General features: G+C 33.3%; 2 protein-coding genes across 3 annotated transcripts; both read right to left on the bottom strand.

Moving 5' to 3' along the window:
- Positions 1-447: 447 nt before the first annotated feature.
- On the bottom strand, positions 448-9,252 carry LOC137830506 (condensin-1 complex subunit CAP-D2). The gene is made up of 17 exons (XM_068637904.1): positions 9,020-9,252; positions 8,670-8,956; positions 7,711-7,874; positions 6,341-7,520; positions 5,892-6,083; positions 4,809-5,468; positions 4,508-4,684; positions 4,206-4,273; positions 3,898-4,120; positions 3,717-3,816; positions 3,490-3,605; positions 3,352-3,409; positions 2,583-2,734; positions 2,292-2,490; positions 1,712-1,882; positions 1,542-1,632; positions 448-814 (listed from the first exon to the last, which is right to left on the bottom strand). The coding sequence occupies exons 1-17, from the start codon at positions 9,156-9,158 to the stop codon at positions 811-813; spliced, it is 3,981 nt and encodes a 1,326-aa protein (XP_068494005.1). The 5' UTR covers positions 9,159-9,252; the 3' UTR covers positions 448-810.
- A 983-nt stretch (positions 9,253-10,235) lies between these two features.
- LOC137830504 (probable sodium/metabolite cotransporter BASS4, chloroplastic) lies at positions 10,236-18,051 on the bottom strand. 2 transcript variants are annotated; one of them, XR_011084240.1, is made up of 15 exons: positions 17,689-18,031; positions 17,180-17,267; positions 16,940-17,047; positions 16,781-16,848; positions 15,983-16,061; positions 14,466-14,524; positions 14,278-14,346; positions 13,981-14,094; positions 13,635-13,656; positions 12,707-12,774; positions 11,618-11,703; positions 10,895-11,024; positions 10,656-10,757; positions 10,435-10,579; positions 10,236-10,297 (listed from the first exon to the last, which is right to left on the bottom strand). XR_011084240.1 is itself a non-coding variant. In XM_068637903.1 (14 exons), the coding sequence occupies exons 1-14, from the start codon at positions 17,899-17,901 to the stop codon at positions 10,508-10,510; spliced, it is 1,278 nt and encodes a 425-aa protein (XP_068494004.1). In that variant the 5' UTR covers positions 17,902-18,051; the 3' UTR covers positions 10,299-10,507. The 2 variants fall into 2 exon arrangements, 1 of the variants encoding a protein (XP_068494004.1); XM_068637903.1 differs by lacking the exon at positions 10,236-10,297 and having other exon boundaries at positions 10,299-10,579; positions 17,689-18,051.
- Between the last annotated feature and the right edge of the window lie 843 nt (positions 18,052-18,894).

The following is an 18,894-nucleotide window of genomic DNA, read 5'->3' as shown; positions in this document are numbered from 1 at the left end:
GTATACAAAGAATTGTATTTACTTTTAATTTTACAATTTATTTTCTAAAATAAGAAAGAATATTAAATCAATTTTTAAATATAAAAATATGTTCTCAAACTAAACAGATCCAATTTTTGATTTTGATGCACTGTAAAGTTATTATATTGGAAAAGATCAATTTTTATTTGGCAAGAAAAATAGATTCTTAAATGCCCTATTTATTTGACAGTTAAAAACTGTTTTTAAAAAGCCAACGTGTTCCTTGTCAAAATTGTTATTATAATAATAAAACTAGTGCATTAAAATATTTTTAGCCTTTATAATTTATGTTAACAAGTGAAAAAGTTGAGTCAAATTTATTGACTCATTTCAAATTTAAATTAACTTTTTTTTATCAAGGAGCTAATAAGCAGCTACCTATTTTGTACTTTATTGTTAATCATAATATAACCTTCAAGCAAGAAAGATTAGCAATCATGGCTCTTGGGATAAACTAATCTGTTAGAACTCTGCAGTTTCCTAAAATGATATATTTTAGGAATGAAATCCCTTGAACTACTGCACTCCGTGATCCACACTTTAAATTGATATTGTAATACATCATACACAATACAACATTCTTTTGGGTATTCTACAATATGCCAATTGCAACAATAGTTGCATCTAATAGAATCTGTTCAACCCTTCAAAATGCAGTCATATCATATATTGGCAGCTGCACAGTAGGTCTTCCAGACTCCACTGACATAAACTTTGCAATTTGCCAATAACCACAGATCCCACGTAAAACTGAAAAGTATATCTTCTCATCCAAAGGTGCCTCGGTATCTACCTGCAACAGGATAAACAAGATTTGAGTGTTGTGTTATCGATACCATAAAACAACAGGATTCACTCATATTTCCACAAAGCTCTGCTAGTTAGTAGTGCAAAAGCAACCTTCATTAGGTACGTAATGCCGTCCATCCATATCAAACGTTTAGTTTATATCAAATAGCAAAGTTGCTTTTGCCAAAAATTATTTAGATTCTATTTAGTTAGAATTATCTTCAAAATTTAGTATATTACTTGCAATATTTGTGTACTAAGCTATTCAAACATTCACTATTCTACTAATATACACTCTTGTCCAAAGAAGTCAATCCACCCTTTATTTTATTGACAAAGTTAGGAGCCCACTCAAACCACCAGCTCCATACTTAAACTGTAGCTTTTTCAAAATTTTCACTTCATGCTCTGTCCCGAGTCAACAACCAATTCAATCCATTTACAGGACATGGACAACATGCAAGATCAGAAATGTTAGCAGGTATCTTATCACGCAAATATAGCATCCGTACATAGCAGATTATTAGGATAAATATATTTTTGATATCTTCATAGTAATTAAAAAATATATATCTTTAAATCCTTTTATTCATTTCAGCGTGCCTTTATCTCATTTTTTAAAGAACTTAGTTATTACAAATAGAGATAATAGTGTGATTGATATCAATAAAATAATTATTTATTTTCATACTTATTTCAAGTTATACCAGCTAGAGAAGCTTAAGACATACCTCCTTGACCGAGTATTTCTTCTGGTGACAGAGATACTATGACCTTTTTCATCTTTAACACTGCTTTTACTAGTTTTGGACCGATGAACCCCTATAATCAGCAACCTCTTGTTAATTATAACAATAACAATAGAATCAAACTCATTAGCAAAAGCTGTTTTTAAACTAACCTCTCGTCTTAACCTGGGATGATTGGATTTCAATATCCCCTCGATCCGACTCTGTCAACTCACTCGAAGCACCAGAATGATCTTCTGGCACAAGTTTAGATTCTGATTTCCCATTTGATGGCAACGTTGCCTCTTCCGCACAATCATCAATTACTTCACCTTCTGTATCATCTGGCACAAAAATCATGATTAAGAAAATCATAAGCATAACATTCACGAGAAGTTCATCCAAACCAAGAAGCTACGCGGAAATAAAATTCCTAAACATCAGAATTTTTTCCAGAGCAGACAATTGTTTATCTAACAAAATCATACAGCTTATTTATGCTTAAATGTTCGTCCTTTTAGCCAACTTATCAGTGGATTGACATTTGCAATATATTATTAATACATCATTCCATACCATCATTCTGTAAAGTCTGATCATGTCAGTGTAGGAGTAGGACAAGATTTTGGCAATGAGACTTCGTGGGCTATGATTAGTTCATTACTATCACACAATGTACATCAAGAAATATATGACGTCATAAGGAAATCACCAGAAAGTAGAACGAGGACATTTTTAAGTTTAAAAGTTAACCTGAAGCTGAATTAGACTCCGAGTGATCTACAGAATTTGTAGCCACAGTGAAACCTTCCATGCTGTCAATCTTCTGCTGATGGATTTGGGCATTTCGAGCAGTAACTTCCTGTTCCTTTCTATCAGTGTGAAACTTATTCAGTTTATCCTCGAACTCTTCAAGGCAAGCTTTAAGTTCAACTTTCGCAAATTTCTTGGCCTGGTTCCAATTAAATTATATAAAAAAAAAGACCTCTGTCATTTTTACAGAAAATATGCCTGAGCCTGACAGCATAAGGAAAAAAAATTTACCTTGTTCAGTATGTTCCTGAAGTGGTCCATAACAGAATCCTCTGACAAGACATGCTCATATGACTTAAATAACTCTATGAGTTTTTTCATCCCTTTTTCCGTAAATGATAACTGAGAGAGACAGTAAGATATATATTCCCATTGTCGGACATCTGCAGAGAAATAAAGTCACGATCACAATCGGCAATAAACTACAAATAATTAACTTCTCTTGGTTTTGTGATTTATTTCAAAACCCTTCACAATTACAAGAATAAAAGTGAAAGGGCGGGTAGTTAAAAAAAATCATGTTTTAACTCTTTGGATGATCAAATGTGAAATCAGGAAAAGTTTAGCGCATCCTAAAAAAATTGCAAAACATTTTATAAGAATAGTCTGAATCGCCTTAATATTTATAAGATATGCACGATCTTAGTGGGTGATTGATATCCCATCGCGTCAAATTGCATCCCCCTTGCAGAGAAGCTAGCATTGCTGCTTAGTTCATTTCCACTTGACTTTTACTATTAACGCACACACATAACGTAAAAGCAAACAATCGTTACATTACATGTACAGACAAACTACCAGGCTAATCAGAATTAGAAGCTGACAAAAGGAAGTGGTTTTGGGTGCAAAACAATAATAATAATTTATTAAAATATAGGGATACTATAAAGAACTTATTTAGACAATTTTTGGCACAAACTGGCGTGAAACTGTTTACTATTTAGACTGAACTGGTTAAATTTTCAGTATTTAAAAATTTTCAAAGAATGAGAAGATATACCTGTAACACCACTAAACCGATGGCATAGCTTTTCCACCAGAGCTTCCATTTGTCTATCCTGGAGTAGTTCATGAAAATAAAGTGAGGAAAGCAATCAGAATGAATATAGAGCAATTTCAGCATTGTGATAACACATACCTTTTTTATAGAAGCAATTAAAAACTGCATGATATTGCAGAAAGAATCTTTGCTCAGATTTTGCTGAGATAATTTGCTTAGTATATCAGGAAGTAAGTTATATATTGGATTGTTTCCTGTAATAATCCAGAAAACCAAATCAAACAACTTTCTACCCTTAATTCAAATATCTAAAATAATAATAGATACTTTTCTACACAAGAAAAAATCATAATACAAGTCAAAACCTTTCTTCGAAAGTTCATGAAAAAATAGCTTAGCTAGGTTTGAAATTCTCTCATCTTCATCTTCTAATCTTACAGCCATTTCATTGATGTACCCTTTCACCTGATCAAGAAATGATTGCATTAGTGTCTAAACTAAATTACAGCGCAAACTGAAAAAGAAAATAATTTAAGTGACTTCTACCTTCATCATGTCATTTAGAATGAGATGTGAAAGCACCAATACAGCATTCTTCCTAACAGATATACAAGGATCCTTTAGGCGGGCATACATGTTTTCTGTCCATGGTTCTAAAAGATTGGGAAACCGTACTGCTAAATCTCCCAATGCAATTGTGCAATTAGAACGGACAGTTTCAGAATGTGAGCTTTCCACAACCGTAAAAAGGAGTTGGAGATTTGCATCACTGAAAACAATTCACTTTATTTTCACTTCATAAATAATCAGGAATAAGAATCAGATAAGAGGTAAATATTTAGCAAGGAACTTACCAAAAATCTGCATCAATAATCATCAATCGACACAAAGCAAGCATTGCAGATGCCTGTAATTCTGGATACTAAAGAAATGGAAATTACGTCAGCAAAGCATCTGCTTTATGATGTTTAAAATTTTATTCAAGACTCGAGATTAACTAATTTTTTATATTATATTATAGTTTTACATTTCCACAATAACTGCTGGCTTCCATATATATAGGCTTTAACTTGGTTGAATATAAAAAAGCTACCAAATAATGACTAGAAAATGCAAAGACAGCTTAAGTCTCTAGAAGGAAATTAAGGTGGATTACCTTCTGCATTAGTCCAAAATTTCTACAAAGCTTTGACAAAAATGTTGCACAGGCACCAATCAAATTCTTTTCATTTGAACCACCAGATATTATTTCTTTTTCTGCCTTTTCAAACAAAGCATCAAGTGCTGCATCCTCAGAGGCAGTAAATCCTAACTCTGCATTTATATCATTATCCTGCAACAGATTAACAAGCCAAACTTAATGGAATTGACAGCAAAAGATCAAGATGTATTGCTGATGACTGATAGTTGAAGCAATCAAGGATAGCATGACAGTAAGAAAGAAACATTGATTGCACCTTCTGTGTAGCAGCTGATACTGTATCATTACTGTCTAGGTTCTGATTCTCACTGTCCTTTTTCTCTTTAGTAAGTTTCTGCTTCTGAATTTTACGGGCACAGGACTCAATATATACCAGTTGATTCATGGCAATATGGCTAACTATAAATAAACATCTGCTAAGTTTTGCTACTTGAACTGTGAGAGGCGTACTGCCACTAATTGTGTCAAAGTCACTCTGCTCATTATCAGCACCATCATTACCGACAGAACTGACAGATTTTTTTATCATATCAACAGCTATGGTTTCTGGGGTAGGGTGAATGGCATAGATGGCAGCTATGGCTTTGTCAGCAGCACAAAACCAAATATTTGTGGGAAGCCAAAAACCAGTGATTAAACTTTCTAAAATACCAAATATTCGAACACTACTACTAGCCAATAGTTTTTTCTTGTCTTCTTCAGACAGTCTCTGGATAGCAAGACAAGCTGTCCTTGCTAGCAAAGGATCAACTTTGGACCAACGACCAAACCCAATATCGATTATGTCCTGTAAGTGTGAGCCAAGCACACCAGGTGACGTCTTTGCAACCATGCAAAGGACTGATAAAGCACTACGGCTCTGCTCTGCAGTGGTTCCACCAATATTGAAGCAAAAGATATCCCATAATGCTGATATCTACAGTAGCAATGACAAGATCAGGAAATCAAATCAATAGTGAGAACCAAATTTGGTATACAGCCAACAATAATTTCTTTTGATGGGAGAAATAGATGGAAACTACAATACTGATACAGGAGATCATAACTCAATGTCAACCTCAACAACCTGATGAACCCTACTTACGACTTCAAAACTTACTTATACTTATTTAAGAGCAGTGTTTATCGTCAAATGATATGCAAACATGAAAATGAAGTCAAACTCATTCTCGTCCCAAATTATATTTAAATTTGTGAACACATATATGAACTGAAAAAGAAAGCCTTCATTCCATATTTGGGGATGGGGAATAATATATCATTCTGGAGTCTAATATTGGAGGCATTCAAATACTTTATGTAGCATAAATACTACTCAAGAAGGTACATGAAAACATACCGTGCTGGAAGATATATCACCCTTAGAGACTAGGGCTCCAATTATACACTCAAGGGCTGCTAGATCTCCTATATTGGAATCAGTGGCAAGACTCAAAAGATTATTGGCAGTTTCAATTGGACTTTTCCTGATGTATATTATATGGAAAGCGCCCTCCACTGCTTCATAGATGGATTTATCCTGAGAAAATACCTACAAATGGAGCAGATGACAGAAATAAAGAATTAATTTTATAAAAATCAAGGGCTTCATACAAATAAAAAAGTACATAGCCGACAACACATTGAAGAAATAATTTAATATAACTATCCTTATTACACAATATTTGAGATTGTGATCTGCAACCGCAGTTAATATCACATTTGCCTATGATTTCCCCCCTTATTTCAACAACCACAACGAGACTGATTAGGATACAACATTTCACAATAAAAGAAGCAAGGACTTACAAGTGGTAACATCTTTCGGAGACATTCCTCGGAGTTATCAATCTGAAACTGTTTGCATCTCATCAGTAAGAGAATTGTGTTCTCAACATCAGTGGCAGAAGACGAAGCCATCAATTGGACAAGGGTTGGCATTGTGGCTCCTATGCATTTAGAAAACCGCAAACCAGCCTCAAGAGATGCAATCAATGCCCTAGTCTGTTCCAAGTTCCCAACATCCGGCACGCTACTGTTCTGCAAAGCAATTGCATCTTCTGATTGAGACAAGCAACTATCAGTTAAACTGTCTTGTTGCTGCCCCTTCACAACAGTTTCACTATTTGAATCAACCACTTCTCCATCACCATTAAAATTATCAGTATCAGAGGAGGGTTCTGCTCCTTCTGAAGGCTCAAGCTCTTTCAACTTCATTTTGTACTGATCTAACGTTGCTTCAAAGGAGGCTACTCGAAGCTGAGGACCAAAAGGGTTGTGCTGCAACATCATGATCAACAAATTCAAAGCAGATTTTCTGACCATTGCACTCTTGTCCTCCAACCTTCCAGCAGCAACTTCTGCAACCTCATTCCACAGGCCAATTGAAATAGAGTGCCCCTCACATAACTCAGCCCACACCTGAAGAACTCGACTTCTGGTATAGGCAGAAACATCTCTACAACGCTCAAGCAAGATGTCCAACATAGCTTGCTTGGTACGCAAACGAATGGACTTAGAACTTGCTTCACCCACATCAACATCTTTAAATGCCTTGGCTATTAGCTTCCCCAGCACCGCAACAAGTGCGTTCCGTATCTTGTAAGACTCTCCACCAAAGTGTGGGACAAGAATGCCAATGTTAGTCGAAATCAATTTTGGTATGCGGTCGGCAAGCTCAACCAAGAAACGACCCACATTTTCAGCCCCAGCTGTGTCTTTCACGTAATCTTTGGGATTAGTCCTTCCAATCTCCCTAACAAGGGCCATAGCGAGGCTTCCATCTCCATACTTCTTCTCAGCACCAGCCACTGCATCAGCCATGTGCGTGACCACAAAATCATACTTGTGAATCAGGTGCACGATGGATGCACACGACTGAGCGGTGTAATGATACTTAGTAGAGCAGGCTCCAATTATACGGCATAGGGCCTCTTTCACATCGGAATCTTTTAAGAGCACCGCATCCTCAAACATAGAGAAAGCATTTCTACAACAAGAGTGTCAGTTCAGAACGGTTGTCAAAATACTGTTTCTAAGAATAAGGTCAGCTTACATTAACAACACCCACTTGCTTTTAAAAAAGTATATTGATGGATTAGAGAATATCATTGCCAGAAAGCAAGTGAGTGTGCATTCCCAGCGGTTAACAAAATCAGAAAAACACACAAACCACTTACTTTGTAATAAAAGACAAGTAGTTTTCATTCAGATCCGGCGAACTGAAAAGCAATTCAAGGTTTATCTCCAAAGAATTGGCAATGAGGTTAAGTATCCGAGCTCTCTGTGCCTCCCAATTCCATGAATTCACAGCTAGTTTCTTCCTAGCACTTGGAGCGACAACCTGAAACCAAAAACAACAATACAGCACACTTGGGCAAAAATCAAATTAGGGTATGCTTGTTGGAAAAACTTCTTCATTAAAACTTTAAGGAGAAAAAAATGAAGAACAAATTAAATAAGCTTTTCATTGTGAGTTAAAATTAGTTTATGCTAAGCTAATAATAAAAACTCTCATATAGTCTTTCTAAATCTTTATTTTTAAACTTGTAAATTGGCTAACTTTAGTTTATAATTTTTTTTTATTAAGAAGTGGACTTTAAATCTAACTCAATCTAATAAAACTAACTTACAAGATGAGGTTTGCACTTATTATATACTATAAAATGTTTTTATCATTATTCGATGTGGATCTTCAACAAGTTTATTTAACTTTTGTCTTATTTTTCTCTTCTAGAAGTTTTTGCGAAAACACACCCTAATGCTTCATATATATATACAAGGTTGTCCGCAAAGGACACATTACATACTTTGAGCCATGAAATATATATATATATATATATATATATATATATATATATATTCAAGAGCAAATTAGAGTGACATCCCTCTGGTTTTCTCAGTTCGCCCACAATTCCCTTCTGTTTTCAATTCCTACCCCAACTCCCTAACTGTTGAAAAACATCACATCGATACTTAATTGTTTGAAAACCCTACATCTGAAGGAGAGATGAACGCAATTTACTCAAAATTAAAGTATTGTTTCCGAATTGAGGAATTTCTGAGAAGGAGTAATGACGAATTTGTGCGTCTCGTTGAGAAACGAAATGGAGCATTAGAAACGCGAGAGGGAACGAACCTTGGAGGTGTTGGAGTGTAGAGCGAGCAGAATGGAGAGGAGGAAGAAGGAGTATATCTTGAAAGCGTTTCGGTGAGAGGAGAGGGGGACGTGGTCGTCGGAGGCTCTGGAGAGGAAATCGAGGTTGGGGAGGAGGACGGCGAGGTTGGAGCGGAGAGTTTCGAGGAGGGTGAGTTTGGAGGAAGGGGAGAGAATGGGGAAGGCGCGAACCAAGGAGTAGACGCGGTCGAACAGGTCCTGCTCCTCGATGCACAGAATATCCCTATCGGAGAGATCAAACGACACACCTGAAAGAAAAGGAAGAAAATTGAGATTGAATGAGAAGAGTGGGAAGAGTGAGACTGGTTTACCTTTGACGAACTCTTCGAGTTTGGAGGAGACGAAGGAAGCGACATCGACAGGGTTCTGAACGCAGAGCCTGTTATCGTCTTCTTGACCTTCGTGTTCCAGCTCTTCCAGCGTGCGAGGGAAGACGAAGTGAGGTGCCATCGACACAGAGAGAGAGAGAGAGAGAGAAGGAAGAAAGGGGTTTTTTTCTTATGATCTTTGCTCTGCTAATTTCAAATTAAACTGAAACTGGATAAAGGCGGCAAAAACACCATCTCCATCTAAATTTCTAACGTTACACCACAACTGTGTTGAATTTAATTTTAAAAAAATTTAAAAACAATTAATATATATTTTAAGTTCATTTGTAAATATAGTTTGAGTTAAATATTATTTCTTTTATCCATCATCATAAAATATTTTAACATTTATAAATTATATATAAAAAATTAGTCGAATTTATTTTAATAATTTTTTATTACACATTTAAGAAGTTTGAAATTTGGACAAAAGACGAAAATGAATCAATTTTACATGTATGGGAGTGTAAAGAAAAAAAAAACATAATTAATTCATATGTTTTTACACTTTTCATATTCTTTATGTTTGGGATATGATTATAACTAAATGAGATGTTTAGAAAATACTTTTAATAAGGGAAGATCTTTTTGAATTTACACCAACATTTATTAAGTTTATTTTTTACTCTTATTTATAAATATATAACATATAATGTATAATTGATTTAAATATGTTTTTAATTCTTATAAATATGATTTCTCATCCTTTTAGTCTCTATGGAAATATTTGTTCGATTTAAATTTTTAGTATTTTCTAACTTATTTTCTTTAGTCTGTGCCATGTATCAGGTTTAGTATAACACTAAAAATAAAAAATATTAATTAATGTAACCAAGATATTAACAAATATTTTAAATTAAATTAATTGTATTTTTTATGTGTAATTTAAGTAAGTAATATAGTCCTTCATTAATAGAAATAAAATGATAACATGGGATATTTTAAAGCCTCTTATAAATATGATTTTTCCATCTTCAAATAAATTAACTTTGTTCACTATTGCCTTCACCTTATAATGAACATAAAGAAAATATATTGGAATTTCCTTCTTGTAATTACGATAATAAAATTCTGCTAATTAGTGTGTGATTAACACAGATTCTCTCTTTCTCAACAATAAAGTGGTCAAATAGCATAAAGTAACTTATTTAACCGAACATAACTTAATTTTTCTCTGCATCTCTCACGCACTATGAAAGTTAATAAGAATATGGACATCACCTGAATACAAAAACAGTAGAATTAACTGCATAAATGAATCCTTAATAGCAAGTGAATATGAAATGCCTACCATTTACATTACATATCAGACAATAGGAAATGAAACCAAACAAATTTTTGAACATCTTTTATCTCACCATTTCTAAAGGTGCAGCTTGATATGCTTCATGATATGCCACAAACATTGATGATGACCACCATTTCCTCTGATTATGCCACCTTGACATTGTTGGAATTGCCTCGGGCACGCAAGAAGTTAACGATAAAAGAGTCAACAATAATCTACAAGGATTCATAGATTAGCATGAGGAAGAAGAAATATTAGAATCTGGAAAAAAGAATAAAACTATCAACTGACCTGGTTGAGGTGTGCTGCAACACATGGAAGAACCAGTAACCCGGATTCTCCAAATGCACCTTGAAGTGGCTCTATCACTGCTACCATTACTGGTAATGTTTTCTGAAAGGAATGAAAACTTGTTTGTAGAGCAGATCAAAATGGTAACTATTTGACAACTGACTTGTTCGAAAGCGCCTCCCAAGTTGATACTCATTTCATGGGAGATCTGAAAAAGTAAAAAGTGATGGAGTTATTACCTGGCTTGCAACAAGTACGAGTGCACTGGCATTTTCTTCCCGAGAAAAAATTGATTTTCTACCACCAGAGATAACTGAGAGACTCCAGACAGCAATGATATTGAAAACCAATAAAGACAGATGAAGAAGTCTGCAGTGTATCATGAAGACAGTTTTAGTTACCACAATGCCATTGAAGCTGATAGCATTTTACAATAATAAATTAATAGTGAATAATCCTATTAAATGCACATTAATTCTCATACGAGTGCCAGAAATATCTCTATGTTAAACAAGACTTCAAATGACCAGAAGAAGACTATAATGCTTTAGTAAAGAAAGGTTGCCAATATATGACTTGTGCCCTTGGTACTAAATCAATGTTTTCTAAAAGGTAAAACCATGATATCTATAATATAATTTTCTAATGACAAATATGCATTTTCCAATTCAATGGATCTGGTGTTATCCATGATATACTGACTTAAAAACAGAGTCAAAGATACATGGGCAATCAAAACAAAGTGTTCTATGTAAATGCTAAAAGAACCATACAACACTAAATATCTACAACTTCTTGACATGGGAACTCTTTTGTTTTAACTTTTCATTTTAGAATGATATACAGAGTAAATGTTAAATTTTGACTATTGATTTGTATTACAAAACAAAAACTAGTGAAGACAAAGATTCCAATTATGTCATGATAACACAAATGTAAACTAACTCATGTGCCATACATACGTTCCCAGTCCAATAGCTACGAGAAAAACATTGGGCTTCACCATTAACAACAGTGGCCTTGACCTACTCACCTGTATCCAAGGTACCTGTATCGCAATATTCTATTAGACCATAATCGGCTTGTTGATGAATAAATAACAAACCAAATTTAATATCCCAAACAAGAGAAGGAAATTAATTCCAGAAAAACCTCTAGGACAATAGCTTCATACATGTTTTGTTTGCTGGGATAACTACCCATATATGTAAAGCATTCATATCAAAATAAAATGTAATGAACAAAGACAAATGTATGGCACATGGATGCAGAATTGGAAATGTTTTAGTTTTGATCAAAGGTGTTCAGTTAAAGGGTATTAGATTTCACAAACACAAACAGAATGTAACTAATGATTCATCAGCACAATGATTTTTCTGGCCCTGAATGCACAAAGAACAATGAATCTAATACCTTTAAGTAGGACGGGATGACCAGAAGGACTAATAAATCATTAATCAACAGTCCACTAGTCAAATTGAATATAATTTTTTTTATTTTTTTTATAAAATTTTCGTGTTAGGCATCACTATGCAACTTGACATCTCAGCTAAGCTGACACCTCAAGTAACAACAATCATCTGCCATAATATAATTAGAAAAGTGGAAAATTATAATTTTTCACATACAAAAGATTGTAGATTGCTGACTAGTGGCTCTCAAAGAAGAAAAAAAAAATGAAGGGAAGGAAGAGTATACATCACAACAAGGGTAAAAATGTTATCGAAGGAGTCAAGAAAACTCAATTGATGTGAGCCGTGATGAAATTCTAAAGGCTATGTCAAGCCAGGAACAATAATACCTTGTCCAGAAACTGATGGTTATAAATTGAGTTATTTACATTTTGGATGGCTCACTTTTGAACAAGGATTTAAATTTAATGAGTTGATTCTAAAACATGGAATGTGCCACTGGTCTGGTCCAACAATATAAACAATTAAAAGAAACAGGATAAGGCAAAACAGAACTTATGCAATCATCAACTTGGTGCAATGAAAACCACCAACTTGGATAAAGGAAATAGGGAAACACCCCAAAGGAATTGTTCTTACAAGGCTAAGGAAAAGTGCACTGATCAATGAGAAAAGCTTGCGGTTTTTGTCGACGAAGTCAGCCACACCTGTAAGGTATATTTAATAATTAAAAAAAATCTTAGTAATGATAATGTTATGATGAGAAAAAAAAAAGAGAAAGAATGCAAACGGAGAACAAAAGATATCCTATTTGTGCAACAAATAAGAGCAACAAGGTATAGAACTAGGTTAGAGCATATGAAAGTGATTATAAGCAGAAAAAATGATTAAAAGATAGGGTTTTGACTTTTGAGAAAGGCACTAAAACAACTTTCTTAATTTCTATTTTTTAAAAGCTTAATTATTATAAATTTCTGTAAACACGTCATTTAACTTATAAAAGAAAAGTTTTATGATAAAAAGAAGCACAAATGATCACACCCAATAGAGTCCTCCTATGCTTCTTCCTATCTACTAAAGAAAAGACAGACTGACAACAAAGGTGTACCCATAACATAACAATGACAAAGACAACTTGTTTCTTAAAGACAAAATTTCTAATTTGCTCTTTGGTTACTACAGGTCCTTGCAGTTTAGAGAAATATGAAACTAACTAATGCTAATTAAAACTAAAAGAAAGAAACTAAACCTGACCCACCAACTGCTTGTGGATTTCTGTAAGAACATTTTGAAAATATTAAGTTGACCAGACTTTGCTTGACATAAAGTAATGTCAAATGTGTGGAGATGATTACAAATGACATGCAAGTAAATAATCTAATCAGAAATTATTTTTCCTATAACTATTAGATACCACTTTTCAACTATGACTTCCATAGAAACTCTGCATTACAATTTCATTCTCATTGTCAGCTATTTATTTCATGTAATAACGACAATAGATATTTTATCCATCAAAACATGTGAGAAACAAGCTACTTGAGCAAGCATAAACAAATGGACACACCTTTAAAAGATTCACGTAGAACCTGTCCATTCAAAGCAATAAAGAAGATTAAAATACTTTTAAGAAACTCATGTAACATAAGAATTTGGGTATTCAGCTCCAGAGACCAAATCAAAATTCAACATATGGAAGACGCAAAAAACAAATGTTTTATACTGTCATTACATTACAGTGTACATAAAGAATTAAATTAGAAGATATTTACTACACAACCTTTTGAACATAAAGAACCCAGCAGTAAGCCCATGCAGAGAAGATAAGATTTCAGAGTCCAGAATCAGATCACCTTGGAATTATTCAAACAGCATCTATAGTATCAGATGTGTGAAGGAGAAAACCCAATTACCTTTCCCAAGATAAGGGGGATTAATATGGTCAGAACAAGACTTTTAAATAACTGCTTGATAGGTAGAGCCACTCCAACTCCAACAGCTACAAATTTTTTGATGGAAAGTGGAATCTAAAAGATAAAATATTATTATAAATCTAACAAAAACTAGAATTAAAATTAGATGGAGAAAATGTATATGTAACAATAAAAAATATTGAAATAATATGGACTTCATTCTGAAATAAACTTAAAAAATGTGAAACCAGGAATAAATTGAAGATAATGTTAAATATGTAACTCTTTATGACTCACAATCATTATTCCTAACAAGTTGGATATTACAGTCATTGCAAGAGCAAGTGCAGAATTTCCCCCAGCAAGCTGCAAAAGCAAAATGAGAAAACTCAAGCAAAATTCAACTTGTTTACGGCGGTAGATATATAAAATTTATTATAAAAGACATCCAAAAGGAAAACAAGAAAGGAGACAGAATATGATACCTGGGTAAGTGCAACACCACTCGATAATGTAGTTGGCATACAGCTAAATATAGCCAGCCCTGTAGAGACCCAGAAATTCATATCTCAAATTGCAAAATTATTTATGACTAAGAAAGCCAACCATCAACAACTAGTACAGGTATTACAGAGCATCAACTGTTGGAAATGTGCAATATATGATACCAAATTGGGAGAGTGATATACCAGCAAGTGTTGATCAGCAAATAAACACAAGGTAGAGTTTTTAATGATCATTTTATAAAGCACAATCACAAAGTACTAAGAAAGCAAATAAACAAAAATGCTAAAATTAGAAAATCTTGCTATGAATAAACAAAAGCATATGTCCATCTATCCTCCAATTAAACAAAAGTTCAAAAAATTGGTCATTTGACAAGACAATATCTACAGTTTATTTTGTATGACTTATTATATTGTCTAGATATATGTCAAGTTCTCAACGAGGCTTGCTGTTTGATGATTTGTTGCATCCATCTTCTTCTTTAACAAAGGTAGCTCCTTCAATATATATCACTTTCCAATGGTGCCTTTTCAATATATGGAGCAGAAACATAACTTCAACAACTGTACAAAAGTTCAAGATATATCCAACCATTCCTCCCAGCATTTTCTTTATTTTTTCTGATTGCTGTATACAAGCCAGTTTCCCAAATTATAAGTATCTAAATCAAATTATGTTCTATCATTTGACAAACATGTTTGCATCATGGAAACTTCAATGAAGTCACAGCATATAGTCTTCAAAAAATGCTGCCTCAAGTCATCTAACAGCTCATCACAATGTTAAGTCAACCTGTTGACCTCTTCCACTATTGAAGGAATGGTTGTCCCTTTCAACAATAAGGGAGGATTAATGCCTTGAAAGGTGTCATTTAACTGGATGCATTATATGCAGTGTTGAACCAAAACTCTACCTACATAAAACATCTAGCCAAGCCTTTGGTTTAGTTATCACATACACTGTAAATATGCCTCTACTGACTGTCTATGGGCATGCCTACATAATCTACAGTCTGACATAGGCCTACTAGTATATGTATACCAATATATTGTGCTGAACATAGATAAAATAATAATAGAGCCAGCATTGAACACATGGAAAAAGAAGCACCCTTTAAGGAAAATAAACCACATAAAATTTAATCATCAACTTAAAGCAGTGACAGGTTTCAATGAATCAATGCTTATCAAATAAAAGGTGATCTTTTCAATAATGCAAAATTATTCAAGTTACCAACAGTATTTTATATCTGCAAACATGAAATACTTCTTCAACATAGAAATTTGAGTTTCTTAAATATCGAAAATTAGTCTATAAGGTAACACAGTGCAGTCAAAATTTAACTACCAGTTATTCAAGGTTTGACAAGATCTAAGGTCAGCCATATACGAATGTGGTTACACAAGCTCAAAAATGATAAAACTACAATAAGAGTATCTTGCAAATGGCTAAAACCAACTCATGCTTAAGGTAGAATAAAAATAAATGGCTAAACCTGTAATAAATTCCTGGGGTTGGAGCTGAATTTGCAATATTATCCTAGAAAAGTATGGTGTAAGAAATAAAATAGACACCTGCAAGAAGAACAAAAGAACATGTTTCACGTTGGGAAATACATAAAAATAACCTTTAAGATTTAGTTTTTAAAACAATGCAGACACACAAGAACAAGTTGAGATAATTCATTTTATAGAGTTCAATGGTGTCAATTGATCCATGTAGTAAAACCCATCTAACAATATGCTCAGTTGTTACTTCTATTGTACAAACAATATGACAAGAGGTACGAAATCTAGTTTTTCAAGTTAAAACTTTTATTCTTGACCACGGAAATAGAAAGCTGAGCCACAAATGAGATATTACATTCTTTTTCCTTGCTAGGAAACAAGACATAAAGGTTGATCATAGTTTTCAACAGGTTTAAAAAATCTTGTCCTGTATAAAACACACACACACATATTCTGCTTAGAGGAGAAGTAAACAAAAGGAAAAATGAAATAAGTTTCTCCAATAAGCTGATATTATCCCATGCATAAGTTAAAAATCAGATTTTGGAGAAGTTAATATAAGAGAATTTTTACAAATTAACTTATAAAATTTGCAATATTATATATTATATACAAATTCATAATAAACTTGTAGCATGATCAGTTATATTCCAATTAGGGAAAGTGAGGTCAGAAAACCCAATCAAATATAGGTTAAGATTTTAATCAAATATAGGATGACCAATCGAAACAGGCTGTGGTGAACCAGCCTGTAAAATTCATCCATAAAAATTTTATGTTCATACAAGCCCAAAGAGTCCAACAGGCCATGCTTCTACAGCTGCACCAATTTCTTCACTACGCAACATCAATCCTATACGATAAACCATAATAACGCTTTGAGATAAGGGTATAATAAAATCAAAATAACAAAAAGATGCAAAAGACTATCCTCGAAAACTAACCTGAGATAACAAAAATTCCAAACGGTCCAACTTTTGACAAATTAATTTTATCAGCAGCACAACCAAGACTGGGATATGTTAATCCTAATGTCACTGCACTAACCAGAGCTACACATTGCCTCAAAAATACAACCAAAATTGTTATCCATTAGAACGTAATCAAAATGAAGTAAACCATAAACAAAATCACCAAAAAAATAACAACAAAATTTGAATGCAAATGACTGAGAGGAGAGCCACCCAAAGGTAGAACGTTGCTCCTAGCAAATTTCAAAATGGGTTCCAGCCAACTCAATCCTTTCGTCCCGTTACTTCCATTGCCACCAATCTGAATTTCCAAAATTAAATTAATTAAAAAAATACTCATAAAATTACAACATCACACCAACTCCATTACATTACATTACACAGGATGAACTAAAATGTAGGTCTAAAGAATATTCAATTTAGGATCACATTTAGTATACCAAAAACCTTCAAATCTGATTTTTAAATTAATCACTACCAAAACCTTCTCCAAAGCGTCAGCCACCTCACTCGTATAGCCTAGTCACTCCACAACAACAATTGGGTCCAACATAATCTTTATTCTAAAAATCACATAAAAAACCTTAATTTTTTCACCACATTGCGAAAAAAAATAATTGGTGTTTTTCCCCCTAAACTTGGGAACTAATGCAAGTTCAAATTAACATTTTTGTTCATTTTTGTTTTGTCAGCTGAGAGCACAGGCGATGGAAAGAGAGAACCTGGTTTGATCGGTCACAGGCTGTGATGATTGCGGGTTTTAAACGGCGAGTGACGGAGCGGAGAGTTAGGGGTTGAACGGCGTAGTGGTGGCGGTGAAAGGAGGAGGAAGTGGCGGCGGGAAAAGGCGAGAGGGTGAGTGAGTGAGGCATTGGGTGGGTGGAGTGCAGTGAGTGAAATCTTAACAGTGATTGGGAGGAAGCTGATGCGAACATTTTGGCGAGAATGAGTGAGTGAGAAAGTTGAGGAATGATGGTGAATGATGGTGTGAATGGTGGTGAATGGTGGTGGTGAGAACAACGTGCACACTCTTCTTTTGTGATCACTTGCAAAGAAGACTTGAGTCTCTCAATTTAATAAAATTTTAAAATCTTCTTCAAGTGTAATTTATTATATTTTTTTATTTTTTTTAAAGGAATGATTTCAATTTTTTTAAAATTTTACCATTTATATTGGATATCCACATTCACTATCTCAAATTTTTATATAGTTAGAATTATATTTTACACTTAATATCTTAGATGAATTCATATAACAAATTTATTAGTATTATCAGTTATACAATTCCTATCAAATATTTATAAATATATAGTCTTTTATCAATAAAATAAGGTGTGTTGGAGATATAACATCAAAATAAAAGCATTTCATCTTATAAACTTATTTTGTAAAATTGAATTAGAAATTAAATAGTTTAAGTGTTTTCCATATTAAATTAAATAGTTTAAGTGTTTTTGACTTATTATTATAGTATTAATATTTCATTTATACAAATTGGGATGTTATGAATAAAATAAATATATAATTGATATTTTTTTTTTATAAAATACATATATTAGATGCTTAATTATAGATGAAAATAATAACATAATAATAAATTAATTTAAAATATGAGTTAAGCTAATCATATTTAACCATTACATTGAAGTTATAGTGTAATTTGGCCTGGAGTTTTCTTTTCCTATACTTTAAGTCAAATAAGATTTCATATCTTGGATTTCAATTTGACTTTTGATAGAATTTTCAAGTTAATCTTATAATGACGTATTATGAGAGGTTAAATCAAAATTTTAAGTGTTTAAGAATACTTTATTTTTTTTGCATTGTGAATAGCTATCAACCAATGAAGAAAATCTATAAATTGTGCACCTAAGCAAGTTTTAAGAGAAAAATTAAGTAAATTTTGATATCAATAAGTTATTTAAGGA

The sequence above is a fragment of the Phaseolus vulgaris genome, chromosome 7 (assembly GCF_000499845.2).
Source record: "Phaseolus vulgaris cultivar G19833 chromosome 7, P. vulgaris v2.0, whole genome shotgun sequence".
NCBI lineage: Eukaryota > Viridiplantae > Streptophyta > Magnoliopsida > Fabales > Fabaceae > Phaseolus > Phaseolus vulgaris.
The sequence above is the reverse complement of the archived record's forward strand: the minus strand, read 5'-3'. Positions and strand labels throughout refer to the sequence as shown.